At 39.7% G+C, this 25,663-nt stretch overlaps 2 protein-coding genes across 9 annotated transcripts in view; one reads left to right on the top strand and one right to left on the bottom strand.

Annotated features, from left to right (window-relative positions):
• On the bottom strand, positions 1–25,011 carry EFHB (EF-hand domain family member B). Of its 7 annotated transcripts, none has more exons than XM_042801684.1 (15): positions 24,926–25,011; positions 23,218–23,257; positions 20,668–20,877; positions 17,424–17,486; positions 16,403–16,546; positions 14,415–14,595; positions 13,699–13,809; positions 11,586–11,715; positions 11,169–11,252; positions 7,087–7,154; positions 5,587–5,741; positions 4,489–4,696; positions 3,919–4,119; positions 3,212–3,393; positions 1–251 (listed from the first exon to the last, which is right to left on the bottom strand). In XM_042801684.1, exons 5-15 carry the CDS (start codon positions 16,478–16,480, stop codon positions 87–89), a joined length of 1,563 nt encoding a protein of 520 aa, XP_042657618.1. In that variant the 5' UTR covers positions 16,481–16,546; positions 17,424–17,486; positions 20,668–20,877; positions 23,218–23,257; positions 24,926–25,011; the 3' UTR covers positions 1–86. The 7 variants fall into 7 exon arrangements, with proteins under 7 accessions (XP_042657618.1, XP_042657619.1, XP_042657620.1 ...); XM_042801685.1 differs by having other exon boundaries at positions 23,218–23,254; positions 24,926–25,010; XM_042801686.1 differs by lacking the exon at positions 23,218–23,257 and having other exon boundaries at positions 24,926–25,005.
• Positions 24,902–25,663, top strand: part of RAB5A (RAB5A, member RAS oncogene family) — a 17,473-nt gene continuing 16,711 nt past the window's right edge. Inside the window, exon 1 of one of the 2 annotated variants that reach the window (XM_042801687.1) lies at positions 24,902–25,004. The gene's annotated coding sequence lies outside the window, so the exon portion shown is untranslated. The remainder of the gene's footprint in view (positions 25,005–25,663) is intronic. The other variant, XM_042801688.1, reaches the window with a different exon arrangement.

The following is a 25,663-nucleotide window of genomic DNA, read 5'->3' as shown; positions in this document are numbered from 1 at the left end:
TATAAACACGTTATTGAAAATGTTTATTGTATTCAGCATCAGAATTATGACTGGTGTCAATTAAATGCAATGCCTAAAGAGTAGAATTAGCAACTGGTTTCTGTGTGTGATTCATGTATCTCATCCAGTACATTCTTGATGCTTTCTACACAAACCTCTTCCTTGTGATGTTTCATACAGGCTTGCTTCCATATCTCTTCAAACCTTTCATCTGAAATGTTCATGCCAATGTTGTGGAGAATTTCTGCAATCTACAAAATAATACAATTTATGTAATTCCGGTCAGCATCTTCCTTAAACTATGTAGGATCTGGCTTTTACACATATTAGCAATCTCTATCTGCCAAAGAATATTTTCCCACTCTGCAGACCACATCCTGCATCATTAACCAAATAAGTTCTTATTTAAGTAAATCTGAATCTTAGAGGGATAAAAGCTGTGGTGTACAAAATTGTCTTTATTTAATAAGTTAATGTTGATGCAACTTCAACATTGGAAAAATCAAAACCAGAAAATTCAGGGCAAAGTAAACATTTTTTAAAAGCCCTAAATCAAGTCCTGTTTATCCACTGTATTTTTACGGTTTGCAGTTATCGACATAAATCAGATTATATTATTGTCTGCATTTCACAGCAAGAATAGTATATGCAAGATCTTCAGTTGCAATACATAACTGGGTGAAGTGACTAAAATGAAATGGTTCACATCAACTTTGGGTCTTGCTATAGTTTTACACCAAGGTAATCCAGCAGAAATTTTTTTTTTCCTGGATTTTCTCACTTGGGTGCTTGCTGCTTCATGCCTCATTACACAGACCTGTTGATTCATCAGAGGAAGGTGGCTTTAGAAGAATATTGACATAATTTGTGTTTTTGTTAGTATTAGCAAACATTTGACTTCTCGACTTGTATCATGTGTGTGCACGTGTGTTATATTTATGCTCTGGAGATTTTATGCATGCTTTAATAAAAGACCTTTAACACAGTCAAATCAACACTGTTTGACATCTTTCTCTAAAACTCTTTTGTATAAATATAGGCCTGATCCACAGTACAGCAAATATGCAGCTTCATCTATGGCAGCTAATGCCATCTGAAATTACAGAAAGAAAACATGGACTAAATTTTGTTGCTTTAAGCACTTTTAAGGTGTTGTTTCAGTTAAATCAGTAATATTACTCACGAGGAAAACAAACCAGATTTGATCTAATGTCTTCAACAAGCTAGTGAAATTTAGAAGTTAAACTAAAAGCAATATTCCATTACAGGATACCACTGTAGGGACAATAAAGGCCTACATGCTCTTATAACTTGGCTTCACCATATTAAAATACAACTCTGTCCTGGCTTATCAACAGCCATAAAATAATCATTGACTAAACCACAGAGTGCCAAGAGGGAGTTAAACTGACCCTTACCTAGTATCAACATGATCCTGTCAATATGTTACACACTATTACTCAGTTATATAACTTCTATTCTCTTCAATAGTCTAGGATGAATTCCAGTGATGAAAACATCAGGCCCTAGAACTCTTTTGGTCTTTTGTAGCATGAAAAGTCACCTCATGAAACCTCTTTATAGCCAAAATTCACATTAATTTCTACAGGCCTACACAAAAACTGGTAGTATTAAATGACTCTGGCTTTCATTACACGCTTGAAAATATTACTGCTCCATATCACAATAAATCAAAGATGATCACTAAAATACTGAAACATCCATTTAATGAGTATAGGGGGATTTAACACACACAGTGGTGGTTCTGTACTGAACTCTCTATAGCCTGTATAGTCTACAATGGAGTATGACATCTCAGTCCACAATATAACTTCAGAGAAGAGTTCTATCTAGTACTTGACAGCTATAATGAGCTTCTTAATGAAGCATGAATTCTATTTACTGTTATCTGTATTCTCATGCATTGATTTCCTGCTTCAGAGCTAGATTATAAAATGGTAAATGTTCATGAAGACAACGTTCTGACAAACTGTTTTATGGATATGTATAGAACATGACACCCACACCTTTTACATCCCCATCCACTAACGAGCAACGTTCTTTTCTGTAAAATATATACTCAAGGTCCAGATCCACTTTAAAATGTGTCTGAATATTTAATATAATGACTAGTAGAGAGGGAGAGGTTGTCAAGGCTTCTTTTTTCACTTTAGAGTGGAATTTTACATTTTGTTACAATTGTCTCATAAACTATATTTCAGGTAATGAAGTTATCTCTATATTTTTTCCCTAGAAAATGCATACAAATGTAGAAGCAAAAGAGTAAACAATACTGAAGAAGCAAAGTTGTTTTGTGGGAGGAACTCTGGTCTGTGAGATAACAGAGTGGTAGCAGTCCCCAGAGATATCAGATAGAAAAATCATGGATTCCCCAAGTAAGTCCCTACAGTCTTATGTCCTTCAGAAATATGAGGTGTCACCGCACTGGTGTGTGAGCCTCTCTATCCTTTATCACTGTACAAGTTCTTTGTAGATCTGAGTCTACAACTGTGACTCAGCAGAGCACTTAAATGGTATATTCAAGCAGTTTGCTGAATTTGCCATTAGCAACACCTGCAAGTTTGTTTGAGGAGAGACACCTAGGATAAAATTTTCCACTGAGCATCCCTCTGTTATAGAAACTAGTTTTACACACCTGTAAAAATCTTCTTGTGGGGCTTCTTAAGACATCTACTCATAGAATCATAGAATAACTTAGGTTGGAAGAGACCTCTGGAGATCATCCATCCAACCACACAATCAAAGCAGGGGCTAACTTTCCTATTAAGTCATGTTGCTTGTTGCTTGGGACCTTGCTCAGAAATTTGAATATGTGCAAGGATGGAAATTTCACAACTGCTTTACTCTTCTCACATTGCAGAAATGATGAGTCAGAGACTCTTAAGCCCTAGATTAATTACAGACTCCTGTTTGACACAACAGTTGAGCATGCGAGTAGCAACAGCCTGATGTCCTTCCTTATGTTACTTATTGAAATTGAATCTCAGTAAGATTATTACTTACCACCTGTATGAATAATTTTGAACATGAAGAGTATATATTTTTCAGATAGTTGAATGGATGTAAAGGAAGATGGTAATGTTTCAGCAACGAATTTTACAGCCTGTTTACCTGATAATATGACTTTCTACTCCCACATGGCTAGAGATACATTTATATGGGAAGAATATTTTGAAGAAATGCACTATACCTCTGCCTTTGGTCTTGTTTTAAAAAAGTCTCTTTCATACACTCCCTTTTCACTAAAGACAGACGGGAACAATAATGCATAAGCACTGGCCTCATCACCATAGTTAGTTCTGTCACTGATGCAGCGAATGTGAGAAGCAGGAGTATCTGAATGAACAGTTGGAACACCGCACACTGGATAACCTACGGAAATCAATCAACAGGTAGCATGGAAAAGCCTGTATGCAAAGATAGTGCCAGGGAAGACAAAACATTTTGTATGAAATAAGAACAAATTCGATGTCTCACATGGATTCAATAACAGGTTACATATTTTTTCTCCTCATCTGTTTTTTTCATATTTTTAAAATTCCTAGATTCAGCTACATCATGAAGCATGACAAGAGGAAATCTTGCATTCATATTCTAGCACTTATCCAGTACTTCCAGCTGAAAACATTTTTAGGTGATTCCAAAAAGATATTGTTCTCCTAACATTACCAGCATAATTTCTCAAAGACATCTAGATTAACTTCCATGTTTTGAATGGATTAATCGTGCCAAACATCCAAGCCATGACAATTTCCAAGCCACAATCCTAAACACTTAGTTGAGATAAATTAATTCACTAGTGTACATCAGTAGAACCTGTAGCATAGTTTTAAAACTTGTTCCTGATTTTGTCTTAAATAATGCTCAGAAGTGAGAAGTACAGTCCACTGTACTTACAGGTAGTTGGGAGACCACCTACTACAGCATTATACTGAGAAGAAGTTGTCTGATAATTTGCAAATACATGATCTGTTGATCTTGTAAGAGTTTTTGATGCCTTTTCTGAGCTTCCGGGTTCTTTTAGCACAAGATCTTCCTGCTTTGGCTCATCATTTATCTTTGTGTCTTCAGGCACAACAGGATCATCTATTTTTTTCCCTATAAACAAAAGTTATGGTACAGCCAAGATTTATTATCAGCTTTTATAGACTAAAAGGTAAAAGACATTGCTTGAATTCTTGAAAAACTATAAAATAGGTAACATAATCGATCTGCATTTCTGGTAATGAGTCTAAGAGGTTTTTTCCTTTCTCCTGATTTCTGGGACATTCTCAACATGCAACAGACTCCAGAGTTCTGAAATACATTTCTATCTGAGGTTTTGCTGGTGGTAGACAAGGACTAAATGCACTCTAAATCCTTCTGAAGGAGCACCTAGTCTACAACAACAATGTCCTTTCAATAGCTTTCAATAGCTGTTGTCATAACAAGATTATCTCCACAATTTCCCCATATTAAGTCATCTACCTTTTGTAATTATCTTTTCTTCAAACTCTTTAACAGCCGTTTTGTCTTTCCAGTTCAGAAAGTTTGCAAACTCCAGATAATTAATCAGACCATCTTTATCCAAATCACAACAGTCAAATAAGGAATCCAGGAGCTCATCATCTAGATTCAGATTAAGCTGAAAACAGGACTTTCGTAGGTTGTCCCTGTCTATCATTCCATTACCATTCTATTATAAATAAAATAAAACAGTTGTTGTAACAGTCATTATCAAAAGGTTCCACCAAAAGGAACACATACACAGATGTGATTATATTTTTTATATATTAAAATATCTATTATATATTAATATTTCATATTGCTATTTTATACATAAAACTTTTAATATCAAATTATATGTATAATTTATCTATATATAGCACATCAAGCACACAATTTCAGACAAGTAACATTGCTGAGTAAAAAAAGAAACCCTAAATCATTTAGAAATTAAAAATCTGAACATGTGTCAATAAATAATTTTCAATTTAAATAATACAGCAATTTGAGACTAAAAGAGTATAACAGGGTATTGTGACAAGACAACAACCTAATCATAAATGTTGAGGCAAAACCAAGATTTCTTTTCAAAGTAAGGCATCAATCATTCTGTATACATTACAGTTAATGTTATATATGAAATGTCAACTATAGGTTTTTTTCCAAAGAGAAAAAAAATAAAATATCTGAAATTCTAATGCTTGGTGACTCAGTCAAAAAAGTAGAGATTGGAAGAAAATATGATCATAATCCTTTCAACCATTTTTCTTTTAAGAAGAAATATCAAATTCTAAAGAGCAAAAAATGCTAGGATTATTCCTGCTCACATGTATGTCCCTTCCTCACTGTTAACCTGGATATTCCAAATACTGTTGTGAAAAGCTCCAAACACTGTTCTGTTTAATTCCATAGCACATCACAGTAGATTAAACATACAATAACTATGAAGTTACCTTGTCTTTATAGTCTTCATCTATATTTGCCTTGATATGCTAATGTTTCTTCATGTTTGTATCTCCATAGCACAGGAGCGCTGATTTAACACATTCCTTTACATTTATACTTCTTCAAAGCACTAACCTTATCATAATGCCTGAATGCTTCTAGTAACATGTCAAAATTCTCATAGTTAGATTTCTTCAAACTCTGTCGAACTGCTGCCAAGACAGCTCTCTCTCTGCCTTTACCATGGAGGAACTCACATGGAACCCGCCACTGAAGAAGATCGCCAATCCCTATCAAAATAAACACTTCCTTAATTAGTTGTGTGTATACAGAAAATGGACATTTAAAAAGAATGGCTTACAGTCTTATGGAAGAGGAGCATTTCAGTTTAAAGGTGCTGATTTTCAGCACTGCTGAACATCTGATACGGCCATTTCATTAAAAGATCCAATGGTCCATATGATGATCTCTCTACTCACATGCAGTTAGTATCAAAAATTTTGAAACATCTTAATATAGCTTCACAAATCCACCTACTCCTCCTAAAAGCTTCTGAGAGCAGTAAGAGTTACTCAATATCCAGACAGTGGAGAAAAAAACATAGAGCACTTCTAGTCTGTTGTATTTCAGAACACTTACAAGAACCAATAGGAAAGTCAATGTAATATTTCAGATAATTATGTACCATTGATTTCTAGAACGACAGTGTACTATTTTTGTGTTACTCTTCCCATTTTCTACATATCCTACCTTTTATTAGTATTTTTAAACAGTTTGGCACACTGAGCTACAGTCTTCATCCAACTCCCCAAGACACCAAGGTCACTTTCTAGAGTGCAAGAAGTTAATTCAGAGTCCAATAAGAAATAGGAGCATCTCACCTAATCCCCTTCTAACAGCAACGTACATGCATTATTTTCTAGTTACTAACAAATTTGTTTGTTCAGTTCCTTCTTCTGTTCCTTAATGGACAAGCGCACCTACACATTTTAAATATTTATTACACTGCATAGTAAAGCATGTATAAAAGCTTATCCAGAATTTGAACATGCCTTGACTAATTTAAAAACTCTGAATCACTTACATTTTTTGCTGCCTAACTATTCACTGTATTCTCTAGTTATTAAACATAATGTTGAAACACCATTGTCATAATGATAATGAATAATGTTTTATTTTCATTCTGTTTTCTCCCTACTACCTTCAAAACTTATTATTCTTATTTATTTCTTATTATGCTAACTCTTTTTACAGAAGTGCTGGAAAAATCATTGAGAGGAAAGACACATAATTGATTTAAATAGCCATTCTAACTTTATCACGTAGATCTCAGTGAGTTTTCTGACATTTACCATTTTGCTTTCATTCAGATAGAGAGGCTTGCAAAAAAAAACAACAAAACCAAAAAAACAACATAATCATCCAAAACCTAAAATTTCTTTATTTCTGAAATTCTTTTTTTCCCACTAGCAACTTAAATGCTTCTCAAATTTTCCCTCCAAAAATTTACTGTCACTGTCAAAATTTGTACCTTGCCTCTAAGGTTTTAGGAAAATTAAATGCTACACAACCAGCAGTAAATACTTCAGCATAGTTTCAGCAATAAGGTAAAATCTTATTCTCCCCTGAACTTACCGTATTCATCTCGATGGAGTAACATTCCAAATGTATGGCCTGGGGGGACATTCATAGTTTCTGCTATACTGTTAATAAGCACATTTCTTTGTTAATTGTCAAATAGTTTATTAACAGCCAAAATAAACCCTGTGCTATTATTTAAAAAAAAAAAAAAGTAATAATCTGTTACATGATTAGGGATGATACACATAGTTCACCTGAAATTTGTTTATCAGTACTTTGCTTCAAAGTTGCCATTCCAGAAAAGCATTCCTGTTTAGTACATTTGCTGTTTGTAATCTAACACAAACAAATGTAAACATTAACTTTTTGAACATCTATACTCATTAAAAGGAAAAACATTCTATGCTAAAATACATTTTTTTATAATACAATGACAAAAATGAGTGAAGTCCAAAAGATTTCTTTTGAAAGACCAAATAATAGGAATGTTTAGGACAAACCAGATCTCCAACTGAAATAATGGCTCCAAAGAAACTACTTTTGGCTAAAGTGGAAAAATAAAATTACATCTCTGCTTTCTCACATACAATTTTGTGTCTACCAAAACCAGCAACCAAACCAATACCCATCTGGAAAAATTGTCCCAGTTTTATTTACCAGAAAATTAAGATGCTGTTAGTGACATTAAAAAAAAATGTTTATTTATTTCTTAATTTTTAAAATATGCTATGTTCATTTTATCTCTATGTTCAGTATTTACAACTGTTATATGAACCAGAAACCTCCATCAAGTGTGAAGCTCAAGGGCAGCCTTGGCTGCAGTGACCATGAAATGGTGGAGTTCAAGATCCTTAGGGCAGCAAGGCAGGCGCACAGCAAGCTCACTACCCTGGGCTTCAGGAGAGCAGAATTTGGCCTGTTCAGGGATCTGCTTGGCAGAGTAGCATGGGATAAAGCCCTGGAGGGAAGAGGGGCCTGAGAAAGCTGGTTAATATTCAAGGATCACCTCCTCCAAGCTCAGGAGCAATGCATGCAGACAAAGAGGAAGTCAGGTAAGAACACCAGGAGGCCCGTATGGATGGACAAGATGTTCCTGGGAAAGCTCAAACATAAAAGGAAGCCTACAGAGGGTGGAAACAAGGACAGATAGACTGGAAAGAATACAGAGAAACTTCCCAGACAGCCAGGGATCAGGTCAGGAAGTCCAAAGCCCTGATAGAATTAAATCTGGCCAGGGACATCAATGGCAACAAGAAAAACTTCTACAGGTAAATCGGTGGTAAAAGCAAGACTAGGGAAAATGTGGGCCCTCTCCAGAGAGAAACAGGAGCCCTGGTTACCTGGCATATGGAGAAGGCTGAGGTACTCAGTGAATTTTTTGCCTCAGTTTTGACCAGCAAGTGCTCCAGCCACACCGCCCAAGACACAGAAGGCAAAGGTCTGGGAGGATGAAAAACCACCCACTGCAGGAAAAGATCAGGTTTGAGACTATCTAAGGAACCTGAAGGTGCACAAGTCCATGGGACCTGATGAGATGCATCTGCAGGTCCTAAGGGAACTGGCAGATGAAGTGGCTAAGCCACTATCCATAACATTTGAGAAGTCATGGCAGTCTGGTGAAGTTCCCGCTGACTGGAAAAGGGGAAACACAACCCCCATTTCTACAAAGGAAAAGAAAGAAGACCCAGGGAACTACAGGCCAGTCAGTGTCACCTCTGCGCCTGGCAAAATCATGAAGTGAATCCTCCTGGAACTATGCTAAGGCACATGGAAAATAAGGAGATGATTGGTGACAGACAACATGGCTTCACTATGGACAAATTGTGCCTGACAAATTTGCACTTATGCAAAGCATTTGATACTGTCCCCCACAACATCCTTGTCTCTAAACTGGAAAGACAGGGATTTGATGGATGGACCACTCGGTGGGTAAAGAATTGGCTGGATGGTTGCACTCAAAGAGAGTGTGGTCAGCGGCTCAGTGTCCGAGTGGAGATCAGTGACAAGTGGCGTTCCTCAGGGGTCAGTACTGGGATCGGTGCCATCGAACATCTTTGTTGGTGACACAGACAGTGGGATCGAGCGCACCCTCAGCAAGTTTGCCGATGACCCCGAGCTGTGTGGTGGGGGACACGCTGAGGGCAGGGGTGGCATCCAGAGGGGCCCAGACAGGCTGGAGAGGGGGGCCCGGGCAAACCTCCTGGAGTTCAGCAAGGCCAAGGGCAAGGTCCTGCCCGTGGGTCGGGGCCATCCCCAGCACAGATACAGGCTGGGCCACGAGTGGCTGGAGAGCAGCCCCAAGGAGAGGGACTGGGGGTGTTAGTGGATGAAAAACTGACTGTGAGCCAGCAATGTGTGCTCGCAGCCCAGACAGCCAACGTGTCCTGGGCTGCATCAGGAGGAGTGTGGCCAGCAGGTCGAGGGGGGGGATTCTCCCCCTCTGCTCTGCTCTTGTGTGACCCCACGTGCAGTGCTGGGGCCAGCTCTGGGCTCCCAACACAAGAAGGACATGGACCTGCTTGAGCAAGTCCAGATGATGGCCACAAAGATGACTGAGGGGGCTGGAGCACCTCCACTGTGAGGCCAGGCTGAGAGAGCTGGGGTTGTTCAGCCTGGAGAAGAGAAGGCTCCAGGGGCCTTCCAGTACTTAAAGGGCGCTATAGGAAAGATGGGGAAGGACTCTTGATCAGGGAGGGTAGTGATAGGACAAGGGGTAACAGCTTTAAACTGAAAGAGGGTAGGTTTAGATATAAGGAAGAAATTATTTTCTGTGCGGGCGGTGAGGCACTGGCCCAGGGTGCCCACAGCAGCTGTGGGTGCCCCCTCCCTGGAAGGGTTCAAGGCCAGGTTGGACGGGGCTGGGAGCCCCCTGGGCTGGGGGAAGGGGGCCCTGCCCGGGGCAGGGGGGTGGGACTAGGTGAGCTTTAAGGTCCTTTACAACCCAAACCATTCCATGATCAAAATTGAAAGGGGAATCAGTGCTTTGTTCTAAAATACAAAACAGAAAAACAAAAACAAAAACCAAAAACAAAACAAAACAAAAAAAAAAAAAAAAAAAAAAACCCAAACAAACAGAGATGGAAGCACTGTAATCTAAAAGCTACTTTGTGTATTGTTGTTTTACAATTTTCATATTATACACCGGATGTGGATGGTGTGAAATTCACTACATAAAATTAAGTTAGCTTGTATCTGTCTTGTAATATTAGTGCAGGGTTTGAGATTGCACTGCAACCCATATTCCCTGACTGATCATACTGTATCAAGTTGCGCACACTTCATGTGTACTTCACAGTAAGCTAGGACACAGTGAAGGGAAAAGGAGGAACTGGCTCACATTTGTGTTCATTCCTCACAGGAACTATGGGCATACTTCTCCAGAGTCACTTAAGTCTGTGATCTTGAGCTTAAAATTAAATTTTGTTACCAAAGTCAATAATGTAGTTTTTTAGTCTTCAGATACTATTTTGCAGAAATCTAGAGCATCCACAAAGACAGTTTTTGTATACATCCAGGAACCGTAGATTTGTAGCCCAGCTGGATCCTGATCACACTGTAACTTAGGACTACTGTAGCCCTTCATAAGCACTGTTTTGTAAAATCAAAAGCTGTTCCAGATCACCTGAGGTGTATGAAGCATTATAATGATTCGACTGAGACTGGTACATGCTGCTAGATAACATAATTTCATTCCAGGTGTTTTTCCAAGGAAATAAAGTGAGAATACAGGTGATGTAATAAAGATGATCAAAAATAGTGTCAGAGTAAGCAAAATGGTCAAATCCCCAAATAACAGGTGAGACATTTCAGTTCTTTCAAACCTTCCTAACTGCAAAAGACAGGAAATAAACAGTGAAATGTTACAGCGTGCTTGTAATTTGCTTTGTGCAAATCTGATCAATTCAGATACAGGGCAGTTATACAAGAAGATTTAAAACTTCACCACATAGACACAACACAGCCCTCATCAGTAACATGCATACCTATTAGGGCAAGTAGAAAGCCCCTTTCTGTAACTGAATGCTGCAGTGGAAGCACAGAGCATAATTTTTACCCAAGACAGAAAAAGGCACTGGCGACTTTGCAATTGTGAATTGAGTGAATTTTGTTCTTGGAAGGTATCTTTGCTTACTTACGGATCAAGGACTTTTCCAAGCTGTGGCTGAAATTTTTCCTTGAAATCATCACTTCGTTTTGATACAATTTTTGCTGCTTTCTTCCTACAAATTATGAAAATAACTCTTGTACATATTTGCTTAACAATATTCAACAATTTTTCAGTTATATTAAAATACATTATTACATGTTAGAAGGAAACAAGTCCACTGCAAGACAAACACAAATTTAGTAATTGAAAAGTCTTGCTATTTAAAATCAAAAGTGTCTTTAGGTAATGCTAAAGACATGCCAAGTGCTGTTGGATAAACTACTTGAAAATTAGTCCTTGCATTTTCTACTCAGTTCAGTATAGCTAAGAATGGGATTGCGAGAGGTAAAATTATCTTCTTGAGAACTCACATCACTAATTGACTAGTTAACTCATTGCAACTTACAATTGCAGATCACAGAGCCAATTTAAGGATTTGTATGTGCCTCGCCCATCTTTAAAGTGAGGGGTTTCTATTCCATAAACAAAAGACTTGCTGAAGTTTGGCGAGTCATACTTCCTATTTATTGCTTCCCCTGTGGAAAAAGTGTTTCAACCTGTATAAAACACCTCAGGAAGAAAAATGTGCTAAGTATCTTCATTCTTAAGACAAAACAATGAAGAAACAAAAGCAGATAACTAATTAACAATTCTGTTCAATTAAAAAGAATTAATTTGTATTCTCCATGTTTAGTAAGTAGTTAGGAATAATCTCAATGTCAAAAGCGAAGATAAAAAGCAAAATTAAAAGCAAAAACTGTTTTAGTGGTAAAATAGTTGGATGTCCTTTTATGTCTGACTAAAAACAAGCCTAACAAAATTAATGAAAAAATACCAAGCTGCTTAAGTAGTGAGGGTCATACAAACAAATCACTTTATAATGTCCATACTTGAGCAGAGACGTATTCCATTTAATGCACTATTTGTCAAAAAAAAATGCTAAAAGGAAAAAAATGTTTTTGAGGTGCTGCACTTTCAGATATACTCTTGCTATGTTGACTTCAATGGAAATTTTGCCAGTGACTTCAGTGTAAACAAGATATTACCCTACTTGCTCATGAATCTGTTAATCCAGTATTGCCTATAAAATGAAGTTTCACAAATAAGAATATCACATAAGTACTCTATGTGAGCTGCAAGCACATGTTTCTTGTCACAGAAAAAAAGTCATTCAGTTTCTCTAAGCTGTTTTCAGTCACCTTTTGTAAAGAATGGAAATTAGAATTTTCAAAAAATATTATTCACTGCGTGCTTTCTAATAAGGATTCCTCTGGCTGTATGGCAGCATGGAATTTTTATGTTATTCTTTAAAACTGGGGCATACGGTTGACTTTTTTTTTTTTCCATCTGTCTGTTTTTGGTTTGCCCTTTTCATGATCTTGTGGATGGAAGTTACAAAGGAGACAGAAACAGATAATGAATAACTCTACTAAAACACCTAAGAAAAGTGGGGAAGAGGTGAAAAAAATTTTCACGCTGGGCCAATTTATACCACTAGTACTTGTAATAGAATTTCTCAGTGAGAGAACACAGTATTATAATTTCACTTATACCTAACTACCTCCATACAGTATTACGTTATTTCCAATTAAATATCTGTATTGCAGTTTCTTACATGTTTGGCCTACACCTACAAAACTGTTGATACGAGCGCAATGGGCAATTTTATTATAATACTAATCTTACAGAGCAGCAATGTAACCCTCTCAGTCTAAGTGGAAACGATGGAACTGGGAAAAACAGAAGTGGCTGCAGAAGTACTGCTTTTCAGAATGCTATTTGTCACTCTGTTCCTGTGCCGACCTAGGAGATAAAGGGTAACCATCCCTCAGCAGACCACTCCACACAAATACAGCCCCCTGAGGTGGAAGCAGTGGAGGCACAGCCCACTGGAAGGGCAGAAACAGAGGCTGTGGGACAGGCTCATAGGCAGGATGCTGTAGGCTGAGGAACCCACATTGCAGAGAGCCAGTCAGCAGCCTGAAATTCCTTGTAACCAGAGCCTGATGCTGAGCTCCCCATCAGAAAGTCTAACTACCCTGAAATTCTCTTTGGATCCTGATAAAAGAGAGGAACCTGAAGTGAAAGTACTGAAATAGGTTGGGCTCACAGTCCGTGACTTTAAGCCTGAGATTGCTCTCAGTGGCACAATGTCAAACTCTGTAAGCAACCAGGGCAACTAAGAGTTTCTAATTTCCTGTAAATACTTTGCTTTTCAAATAGCACCCCAAAAAAATCAGGCTTCCAACTCCTTCATTAAGTTCTTATATTGTCCAACACACCCATCATGAAGTGGCTTACAGTTCTAGAAACAGGTCATGCTGTCTCAGTTGCATCTAATTTTTTTTTTTCACATCATTACTTCTAGAAATAACTTCTATCATTATAATGCAGTAGTAAAAAGTAATAGTTTATACCTCAAACAATTGCATACAACATGTTGAAGACACAAAGAGGAACAATTACCTTTATTTATATTAGAACTTTTTATGCCATTTCTTGTCAGCCTTTGAACTTACCCACGTGATAATCATTGTGTGACACAATGTACAGATCATGTCCTTCTCTGGCTTCTTTATCCACTTCTTCATACGTTTTTGGTGGATTGATAATCTCTCCAGCTGATACATCTGGAAAGTAAGTAATAAACATATGGTTGGGGAAGGCAAGGGGGATGGGTGTTTTATTTGGTTGGTTCTTAATTTTAAACATCTTGTTAGAAAAGATGCTAATCCTGTGGAAGAATGACACTGCTTACCACATTTCTAGTCACTCTCTAGGAATCTAACAGCATAGTGACATGTGACTAGGGAAAAAAAATAAATCACAGGAACAGAGATGAATGTAACTGTTGCAAGAGAGCTACAGGGTCAACACATAGGTGATTTGCTCCCATCTATGGAGGAAAGATTCACCAGTCAATGTAGTATCTTTATTATTAGACTATTAGAATAGTTGGGAAAAGGAAGGTCAACCACCTAAACAGTTCTCCGGGGAAATCTATAAAGACTGATCTGGAGCAGAAGCAAGAGCCCTGCTAGTCACCAAATGTTCTCAGTTGCTTGTTTCTTCATCGTAACTGAAAAATATTAGTACGTTTTTATGCCTTTAAATTAAACTGCTGTAACTTTTATATTAAGCTGGAATTGTTGGAAGCATAGAATATGTGCTAGATACTAAATTGCATATTTTCTTGTATGTGGAAGAAATATGTCTTAATGCTAAATTTTCCTACCTTGGATGACTTTTGTTCCAAATGTGGTATTAATTATATCCAAGCCCTCAGGTAACATACAAGATTGATCGTGCGATCTGCCCAAGGGTGCTTGACGATTACTAAGGTAGATTGCTTCTTTTTTGTCTTGTATTCTTTGTTGAAAATCAGTTTTAGGAAGTGGATTTATCAATGAAGCTGCCTAAAGACATCACAAAAAGCAGGAAAAGCAGCAAAATTTAATCATTCACACATCACTGTGGCTATCCCCTCAACACACACATGAACAAAAGTTGGATCATAAGTGTTCTAATGAGACTTTATACGATTACACTGACATGATTTTATCTACAAAGCTGAAAAACAGAACTGAATTTTGAGAGAAGACCACTAATAATCAGTGTTATGCTACATCTCCAGCTCAGTAAAATACATGTCATGAGACAGAACTCTTTATTGTTATGTGAGTTTTTCCACTTGTTAATTTATAAAATTTCAGATTGTGGCCTTTCTGTTCTTAGCGTGTATTAGAAACCATAGTCAAAATATAATATGTCCAAAATTTAAGTGTGAAAATAATTACAGTTATAACATCTTTGGAACGAAGTCTCCTGGTGCTTATGATTTAAAATATCTATTGTCTAGTGGTTAAGACTATCTATTCTCTAAACAGCTATTCCCAGTTCTGCAGATGCAGAATTTAAAGGTAGTATTTGGAGATATACACTAATATTGCACCCTAAGACAACATACCAACAGAAATTATTTCAGGAGGGTGTTCAAAGCTTAGCACCTGGTTAGACAAAATTTTTTTTCTCAGTGTGCACACTGGGCTTGGGCCAATAGAAGTTACTTGTAAGATTAGGTCAGTTTACAGGGGGAAAAAAATCTCAAAAAAAAAAGTTTCAAAATGTCAAAAGAGTGTATTGTGATCTTCCCAAATAATTTGATTTTTCATGCTACCCATCAAAGTAATGGGGACTCTAGAGAGGGTTTACTACTGGACTCTTGTTGAATGTTATACAAAGAAGAACTGGAAACAGTAGTAGCAAATACAATTGATCCAAACTCACACTTGGAATACTCTGATTCCAATTCTTCCTCCAGTTAATATTTAATTGATAATGCAAACTAAGCCAGTCTTCAACAGACAGTACAAGGTAAACAAATCAATCCATTCAATGTAAAACTTCTGAGGAGAGACACCAAGAACCTTTATTTTCATTTTGGATATGCCTAATAAATGTCCTACTCAACATCCTCTAATATCAGGACTTACATGTTTCCACCTGAAGACTTATTTTTGAAACCTGAACTCCTCTTTGCCTCAACTTCTTCATTTGTAAAACTGAAAATTATTAATTTACAAGCCCAGCTGATGAAATGCACCATGAAAGTGTGTTTTACTAACACAACTGCTATTTTTAGAGATTTGAACAATAATTATATGATGAAATCACCAATGATCTCTTTAGTTGTTTAATTACAGATTACAAAAATAATTTCTGAAGTAAAGAATACACACAAAATAGTCTGACATATCCAAAACATCACTTTTTAGCTAACAAAATCCATTTCAACCCAAAGGTATGAAAGAATACACAATTACACTGAACTATAAGCATGTTCTCAGATAGCAGTTCTCTTGCTAAGAGCTCAACAGATTTTACCTGTTGCAGCAATCGGTAAAGAAGAAAGCAGTAAAATTTGTGGGTAGAAGACTGGTCACTAGCTTAAATGTTGACATGAAATGAATAATTCAGTAGTCACTGCAAAAGTTAAGTCATTGGTAAGAAAAATGTCAGTAAACTTCAAGTGTTTTCCTATTTCAATCATGCTAATTAAATCCTAGGAATTGACCTCAGAGTTCAGATAATCCACAATGGCAGTGAAATGCTTCAGTGTAAATCACTCAGCTATGTACCTTTATCCCTGACTATGAAGAGACCAGTTGCTCTTATTCTTAGGCAGCCCATTCTTAAACAAAAGTAAATGAGTCAGATGCTTACGCTGAGTGAAGAACGTGACACTATGCCATGTGTCAAGTGAACTGCAATGTCAGGATCATTTGCTCTGCCGTAGAACATTCTTTCAACACCAGGAGCTGGATTCGTTGCATTTCGAAACTTTTGCACAGTAGTTGGAATAATGGGCTATATATAAGGAAAAGCAAAACCAGTTTTACACCAAAATATTAATGAAAAGTACTGCAGACACTTCAGTGTGATTCCACAGAGGTAAGAATAAAATTTTAGCACATTTTAGGGCTGCAACACACGTGTATGCTTCTGCAGATGCTGATACTCTGTGCATAAGCTCAAACAGCCCAGCCTAAATTTTATCAAACCAGCAACAGAAGTAAGGAGAAAGTTGCTAAGCTTCAACTATCTGGTTCCATCTTTAAGATGGGTAACAGTATCTTCACGTCTATTTCTTGAAAAGTAGATGCTGCATTTATCAACTTCAGAAACCTTTAACCTGATCCACCATCAATGAAGCAATTCCATAAATTATTTCAACCACAGTTTGGGGGGTTTTTAATTATCCCTTTAGAGAGAGCTGCTATTTAAGGGATCTGTGTCTCAGTACCTTCTGACTCTTCAGGGGCGTGGGGAAGGGCTAGTTGTAAGCACAATTCTGAGGGGCATCCTTTATAAAGGAGGACCACTATCAGAAGTAATAATAATTCCTAATCATTATAATTGTATTACCAGAGAAAAACTGCCTAAACCAATTCTATTTAGTCTCATCTAAGCAGGCATGGTGAATTTTGTAAAGCATGCAGAGTGAATAAGAACTGCCAGAAGTGTTTTACAATGCTACCAGCTATTCTGTGATCCCATGTGACAAAAGTAACGTTGGAAAAAAAAAAAAAAATAGCAGTTTCTAAAGAGAAGGGATGTAGAAAAAATGAACAAGATTTCACTGACTCTCTTTTTTTTTTTTTTTTTAGGGCTTGTCTCAAAGAACAATCACCAATTGGAGGTCATTACAAAACTTTCACAAGGAGCATCTGAAAAATCAACTCACCCTGGGTAAAAATTCAGTGAAGCAACTCGCAGCTGTTCCACCGCTGAGAAGCAACTTTCCAGCCTAAGCAATACAATCAAAAAACAAGGCACAACTTAACTCGCTGTACTAATATCCACTAGTCAAATTACGATCTGAAACCTTGCACGAGATGTTGTTTAATTGTCCCTGTTTTGATAAAAAGGGGGGGGGGGGGGGGAAAGAGCCACAAGCATTTTGGGGGGAAGAGGGCGTGGGCCGCAGAGACGTGCGCCTGCCCACCCCACCCGCTGCCCCCTCCTCCAGCCTCTTCCCTCAGCCGACGGCAGGACCCCCGGCCTCAGAAATGCGCATAGAGCGGGCGGGCGGGCGGCCCCGCGGCAACGGTGGGATCCCTGCGGCAGAGGCACTCACGGCCGACAGCTCAGGGAACCTGTCGATGAGCTCCCCCTCGTAGACGGGCCGCAGCTGCCCCGCCATGGCAGCACGGGGCCGCCGCGGCCGTTAGCGCCGGGTAACGGCGCCGGGCGGCGCCACCGCGCCCCATGGCGGCGGCGACGGGAGCGCTCGTGCGGGGCGGGGGGCGCGGCCGCCATCTCCCTCGCACCCACCTCCCCCTTCCCCTCGCAGCCCTGCGATTTCTCACCCAGCGCCCACCGACCTTCCCCTCGCAGCCCTGCGATCTCCCTCGCACCCACCTCCCCCTTCCCCTCGCAGCCCTGCCGCTCGCTCCCTCGCATTCGGCACCCGCTGAACCTCGCCCTCCTCGCCCCGCCATCTCCCTCTCGCTCGGCGCCCACCGTCCTTTCCCTCGCGGCCCTGCCGCCATCTCCTTCCCACCCAGTCGCCCTCCCCCCTCGCAACCCTGACGGCATCACCCTCACAGCCCCTGGAGAAAGCCGGGAAACAAACTGCACTCGGGCTATTTTGTAACCATCACCATCTAAGAAAATAATTAACGTTGAACTGCAGAGGTAGCGGTTTCCTAGGCCAATTATTAAAGTCCTTGAAAATCCACCGTCAGACTCAGGTAGGTTAAGTCTTCTTTGGGCTGAAAAAAGATCTTACATGGTCAAAAGTTTGATCAAACTTTAAACCTTTATTAATTATTCTAATAAAAAATAAAGCCCCTTTCACAAATGTTGTCACATGTGTAAGCGTATTAATAAAATGTTTTATACCGAGACTGCTCCTCTGGAGAAAACTGCAACTCCCATCTACACAGCAGCACAGAGGTGGGTGAGAGAAGTCTTTCAGCACTACACATGTATCAGGACATGTGAATGCTCTTACTGTTTATCTTAAGTGAGTCAACACATCATATATCTAAACCACTGTGTTTACCTTTTAGAAACAGATGCAGATTATTTCAGAAAACCACTGTAAGTCTGAAGAAGTTTCACCTCTGTTAAAATCCTCTCAGTTCTTACAAAGACTTTTGCTCTCAGGTGACATTTAGTAAACTCTCACCTTCTTCCCAGCAAAACATCTAAATTTAATCACATCCTGCTCCATTCTCTATAGTCCTATAACAGCAAAACCAACTTTAGATAAACATACAGACTTTAACCGTAATTAATTAACAAACATTACCAGCTGTTGCCATTTTGTTCTCGGCTCTAACATTTGTTTGATAAGGATTTAAAATGAAGGAAGCTAAATTAAAACTGAATTCTCAGGACCCTTTCCTACAAATGGAAGATGAAAGGCTCAGGCAGCGATTGCTCTCTGATGACTGGGCCCCCGGGTGGTAGGGGTGCCTGACTACCTGGGCCTGAGATGTGTCAGAGGCACATCAGTACTATGATCAGTTAGCTCCTAGCACATGTGAATGTTGCTTAATCTTCTCCAGGCAACATATGTTATCATCAGCTATTGTCTAACTGTGGCCATGCTGGTGCCCTTCTTCAAAAGTAAGTGTGTTTCCCTGCTGTAGACATGGCTGTACCACACTACCAATATAAAACATCCATAACCACTTGGAAACTAAAGAAGCTCTTGTAATTCCTAACCCGTTCAGTTCATTTCATATTTCAATCATATTTGTTGTTACTTAGAGTGCTCCTGCCAAATAAAGCAATAATTGTTGGTAGTTTAGTAAATAAAATAAAATGATCAGTTACATCTTGCCTTGTGATCTGTTCGTGTCAGGTGCAGTTTCTATCTACTAAACACTAAATTGTGATTTAAACAAAACTGCAGGTGTTCAAAATCAGGGATTAATTTGATCTGATTGAGAGGAGTAACTGGGTAAGGATAAAGCTGTCAGAAGAAGAGGGAACTATTTATACAGAGAAAGAGCAAAGTATAATATCACAACTATATGGTAATAGGCACAGGAAACTGGGACTTGAATTTTTATTCTTGTGTTTGTTGTAATTCTAGCTGGCTATCTACCTCTGCTCAAGGTATTACCATTTTTGTACATTCTGTTATTTCTGATTTGTTTTTACATTGTTTTTTTCCCCAGTAGGTGGCCACACTTGCTAATTTAGAGAACTGACTCAGCCCCAGTGGAGTGGGTTGTGTCAAAGGTAGAAAAATAGGAACTGGCCATGTAAAAAGAATGCCTGTTGCACAAACAAGTAGAGCAGAGGTCCTCAGTCTTTTCTGTTTTGCCTGGTTTTGGTTTTTTTTTTTTTTTTTTTTTTTTTTTCAGCAGAAATGTAGGTCCCTAGAAATCAATTGGAAGCCTGCTAACAACATACATGCTTCTCTTAGCTATCTTTCACACATCTCCTGGAAGCAGATCCTAAACCTCGTCAGATCAAAAACCTGCTCTTAGAAATGCTCTCACTTGCTAGCCTCTGTGGAAGAGGGAGATGCCTTGCTGGCTGCTTTCCACAAGAGATGCATCCAGGTGCCAGAGAAAGCAGGAATACATTTTTTTGTTCGCAGAACCTGCTTCTACTATAAATTACTATAGCAGGATGGATACTGTAGAACACTGGCTACTAAAAAGATAGAGAAGAACACATCTCCTTCACCCCCTATATAAAAATAACCCTCTACTATTAAGCTGTAAGAACTGCATTCATATTTTCACCTCCTAAGAGAAAAAAATTAATATTCTTAAAAATTTGAATCTTGAAGTCACAGAAATGAAACTAAAATAATAGTGAATGAATTTGAAGATTTTCCCTTCATATAAACTCCATTGAGAATAAATAGGAATTAGCCTGGTAAAAGCCAGGCTAAGTGCATTCTCAGAATTATGGGTGGATACACAATATGAGAAAGGGTAATAAAAGCTACAGTTCCTTACCTCTATTTTCTAGGTGTTAGGTCCCTAAGTCCACAGTGCGGATACAAAATGTGAACTCAAAGCTCCGTATAGATGTATCCAACAAAAGAGCTGACCCTTCTCCCTATAATTCTGCTCATTTTAAGAATTGGTGTCATATTCAGTCCTTCTTATATTGAAATTCAGTTGGTGTGCAGGAAGAATATTTGTAGGGTAGGAAGGATCTGTAAACTTTAAAAATAAGATGATGAATTAACAAAATAAAAATCAACCCTCAACTTCATTTTAGAAAAAAAGATCAAAACTTTCTTATTTTCAGCATGAATTTGTCATGTCATACTTCTAAAAAAAATACTCAGACCTCTAGAGAAATCTGTTTTGGAAAGAGTTGAATAAAATATTCCATTTCACAGCAGTACTTTTTTACTTAACAGTACTTGTCATTTGAAAGTTACCACTATTTGCTGACATCTAATTCCCACAATATAGTGCCTTTTCCTGTCTCATTCAGGCTAAAATTGAGGAATGGAAACTATCTAACACCCTGCATTTTACTTTCTTTATGAAGCAGAAAGACCCCACATTCTGCAACACAGTTCTCATTCTGACTATGGTGCTGGCATAGACGGCAGTCAAAGCACTAAGTTTGTAAATTTCTTAAGGTCTCTGTAGGCCAGAGAACTTGATGTAAAATGCTGCAAATTTTGTGAAATTCTTGAAGGACATTAGCCATGCTGATTCACACTGCTGTTATTATTGCCTGTTTACTTTCATGGGTTTTATTCAACTCATTTATGGATTGAAAGTTACTGCTTCCTATGTGCTGGACACTTTCTATATGCTATGATACGACCAAACCAATAGATGTACAGAGAAAATGTACACAAGCAGAGACAGAAGACAGAAAAAGGGATATTACAGCAGATGAAGACATGAAAAAACAATTTGGGAAGTTCAAACAGAATAAAGAGATTCTGCACATCCTCTAAAGTCAACTTCCATTTATTATTACACATCTAGAGTCAGATTAAAACAGAAGAAGACTGAACAGAGCATATTATTAAACTCTGCAGAGAAATGCCGAAATAGATAGAAATCCATCTAGTGCAATCATGGCCCACTAACATAATTTTTTTTTGCTAATATTATCCAACACAGTTTCACTTTTGGTATTTGATGCATGACCCAAGATGACATAAAATATGAAAACATGAACACTCGCTGGGCTATCTGGGTGATTTAGGAGCTTTTCTTAAACAGCTATTTGTCCAGACTACAACAGAAGAAACTCATCTTCACTGCTACCATTCACAGATCTGTCAAGCCCAAAATACAGTAACTGGAACTCAGCCATTTGATTACTGCCGCACCCTCCCCTGCCTCCATTTCACACATTCACAGTGAATCTTTGCTGTTTGCTGACCCTGTATGTGAGTGTCAACCAGTTATGAACAATTTGGGAGTTTCACAAAGCAGGGGAGACATACTCTGTGTTGTGGTCAGGGAGTAAGTTTGCCAGTAGGAGCCTCATACACATAACACGTGCTTTCTAGCAGCAGACCAGTATCGTAAAACATCTCTAAACTGAATCTAAGTTCAAGTAATTCTAAAGATTCAGAATGTAATATTTTCATTTTTTTAATCCAAAACCGTTCATGTATGTACTGGATCTTACTGGGATGGAGTTAATTTTCTCCACAGCAGCCTGTATGGTGCTGTGGTTTAGATTTGTGACTACAACAGTGTTGTTAACAGAGTAGTATTTCAGCTACTGCACAGGGCCAAGACTTTCTCTTTTTCCCAACTTTGTCATCATCCCCACCCAGGGGGTATGACGGGGGTGGGAAAGAAACTTGGAAGGGGAACACAGCCAGGACCGCTGGCCTGAATTGATCAAAGGGATATTCCATATCACATAGAATTATACTCAGTAATAAAAATTGGAGGTAGAAGGAAGAAGGAGCGGGCTTCCAAATGGCTGCTGCCTGGAGACTGGTTGGACATTGGCCTGTTTGTGGGAGGTGGCCAGTGATTTCCTTCACATTGTGATTCCCCCACTCCTCTTTCCTTCATCTATTAAACTGTCTCTACCTCGACCCACAAGTTTTCTTGCTTTTGTTCTTATTATATTCTCTGTCCTGCTGCAGGGAGGCAACTGAGTGAACAAACTAGCATGCAGCTGCCAGGCTGGTTGAATGCTGGCTGGTGCTTGAATGTATAGTCATAATGTATATAGTACAAAACACCTCTTTATCAGGATTCTGATGTTTTGCTCAGAAAATCCTGAAGTCCAGCTGAACGTACTGAAACCAGTTGGAGGGTTATGACAAATAAGCAGCATGTTAGGGCAGGATTACCTGATTAAAGGCAAATCTTACAAAAATTCTAAAAGGCAGTCTTTATTATAAGGTTCAGCAAACAGCTCAGAAAACTTGCATACCTTCAAACATGTTTCTCTGGAGCTAGTCTGGCATTCTACATCACTGGTGAACTCAAAGTCTTTTTCACTTTTTTAAAGTTATATATTGGCCTTATAAAAAGCATTTATGTTAGTGATTAACTTTTACTTACTAAAGCAGAATGGTGAAATTATTCCTCTGAGAACAATCTGCTACCAGTGGAAAAGTACATGGAAAAGAAAAATTGAAGAAGATGAAAAGGAAAAGAACGATCTGGTTTTATTCCATCCACTTCAGTAATTTTTAAAGTATTGATATGTCCATACTAGGAAACGGCAAAAAAAGACCAAAAAAAAAAAAAAAAAAAAGAAAAAAAACCCATAAAAGCAGACAGATATGAGATTTGTTGATTTCTCATTCTACAAGGATATTGGATATAACATTTTAAAAGTAGTGAGATATTTCTAGAGCAGCAGTAAAGAGTGGAGATGATAAAAAAAAAAAAAGGCTGTGACATGATTCATTATACCATTCTTTCTCTTCTCAGCATATTCCTAAAGTAGTAGCAACAACAGAAGAATATAAACCTGCATTGGCAAGAGGACTGACTGGACAACTAATACTAAATGCATATATTTTATGAATGAATGGCATAATGGAGCCTCAGCTCTAGTATAACACTGGCCACAGGCTTTCCCTGACTTAATTTTTGCTTCAATTAAATACATGTGATTGACCTAAAGCATATTTTGAGAAGATAGCAACATCAAATCTTGATTCAGTATTTCCAGTAATGGAGTATCTAAACAACCTTCATTAAATTGTACCAATGATTAAATACCATTATTGATAAACTTATTAAATGTCTTACTGGTTCTGTTTTTTATTTCTTTCAAATGCCAACTATTAGACCTCGTTAAATCTGCTAGACTGAAGAAACACTTATAATCACTCTTTTGTTTCCTATAAAGCCCAGTCTGTGACCAAGTGACCCTTACGCTTCTGTTTTACAGGGCCAGCAGTTCTTCGCATCTTCCAGCACAAGGAGTATTTTCCAGTCTTTTAGTTATTCTTAAAGGCCATCCCTGAATTATCCTCAAATTTTTCAGCATTCTTCCTCACTTATCAACACAAAAGACACAGAGGATTACAAAGGCTTCACGAAGTACAGCCATAATACAGAAAACCGACGATGTATGTCCTACAACCTCCAGAGCAAGGTGTGCCATTTAGTATTTGCGTGTATTAAGTCAGACTGCATGTACCCCGCTACTGAGCCATCAAGACTTGTTCTGTGTCAGCAACCTGCCCTCTTAAGTTTTAGCACTCTCCCAATAATAAGCCTATGCCTAAGGCTTTACCGCTGGGTGTTCAATTTTTTCAAGTTAGGTACATTCCCAATTGCAGTTGCACGGACAGGGGGATAAGAAGGGAGGTATGGGAGGGGAGGTATGGAAGGGCATCCAGGCCCCCCTCAACTCCAAGTTGCCATGGTAACGACCGCCCGCCCCCTCACACACCCCCCCGGAGGGGGGACGAGGGGGAGGGAAAGGAATCAAAAAGAGGAAGGGGGGGAAAGTGGTGGTGGGAAAAATAAAGGAAATCACGTGACGCGCGGGCGAACCGGAAGCTCATGTCGCGTGCGGGCCGTGACGTAGTGGCGGCGGAAGTACGTGTGGCTGCGTGCGTGTGTGTGTGCGTGCGTGTTTTGGTCGGGGCAGCGGCGGCGGAAGTCGGCGGCGGGCTGGGCTGGGCTGGGCGCGGCACGGCTGCGCCCCCGCCCCTCGCCCCCACCCCGCCGAGCGAGCCGCATCCCTTCCCCCCCCACCACCACCACCCCCCCTCCTCCTTCTCCGCCCGCCCACCCCGCACGGGCTCACCGGACGGACGGACGGACGGACAGACGTCGCTGCGCCGCCGCTCGGCTCCCCCTCTTCCCCTCCCCCGCGGCCCGGCCAGGTGAGGGGCCGGGGCCGGGGCCGGGGCCGGGGGGGCTTCGGTTGTTGGGGCGGCTGCCGGCGGCCGCCTCTCCGCCCTGCGGGGGGCGCGGGGCCCTGGCGCGGGCTGCCGAGGCGGGCGGCCCGGCGGGCGGGAAGGAGAGGCTGGTCTCTCCCTTTCCCGTCTCAAAATGGCGCCCCGGTTTTCCCACTTCCCCTTATTCCCGTGCCTGGAAGGGAGCCGCGGGGGGGGGGGGGGGGGGGGGGAGGTGGAGGGGCTGGGGCCGGTGGATCCGGCCCTGCGTGCGGGCTCTCCTGCAGCGAGGTCCCGGCCGCCGGGGCTGGGTTGTTCCCTTCGCGTTGCCCGTGAGCTGTGGAAGGGGAGGCTGGGTGCTGGGCCCCTCGCTTTCCCTTTCGCTTGCGGCTGGAGGAGGAACGGTGGGAAAGGTAGGAAGTAAAAGACTCGGACAGCACGTCGCCATCCGGGGGATTGCGATGGGCCTGGCCTACTGGGTACGCTCTACACGGGACTGGATGTAAGGCCAGAGTACGGTGGAGGAACAAACCTGGGCCCTCTTACGTTTTAGAGGACAGCTGAACTGTTTAAGAACGATCAAAATCCTGCAAACAATAGGACCATGAAGGGCTATTCTGTCAGGATTTTTAATGATTTTTTTTTTT

Source organism: Tyto alba, unplaced genomic scaffold, assembly GCF_018691265.1.
Source record: "Tyto alba isolate M040663 unplaced genomic scaffold, T.alba_DEE_v4.0 Super-Scaffold_38, whole genome shotgun sequence".
Taxonomy (NCBI): domain Eukaryota; kingdom Metazoa; phylum Chordata; class Aves; order Strigiformes; family Tytonidae; genus Tyto; species Tyto alba.
The sequence above is the reverse complement of the archived record's forward strand: the minus strand, read 5'-3'. Positions and strand labels throughout refer to the sequence as shown.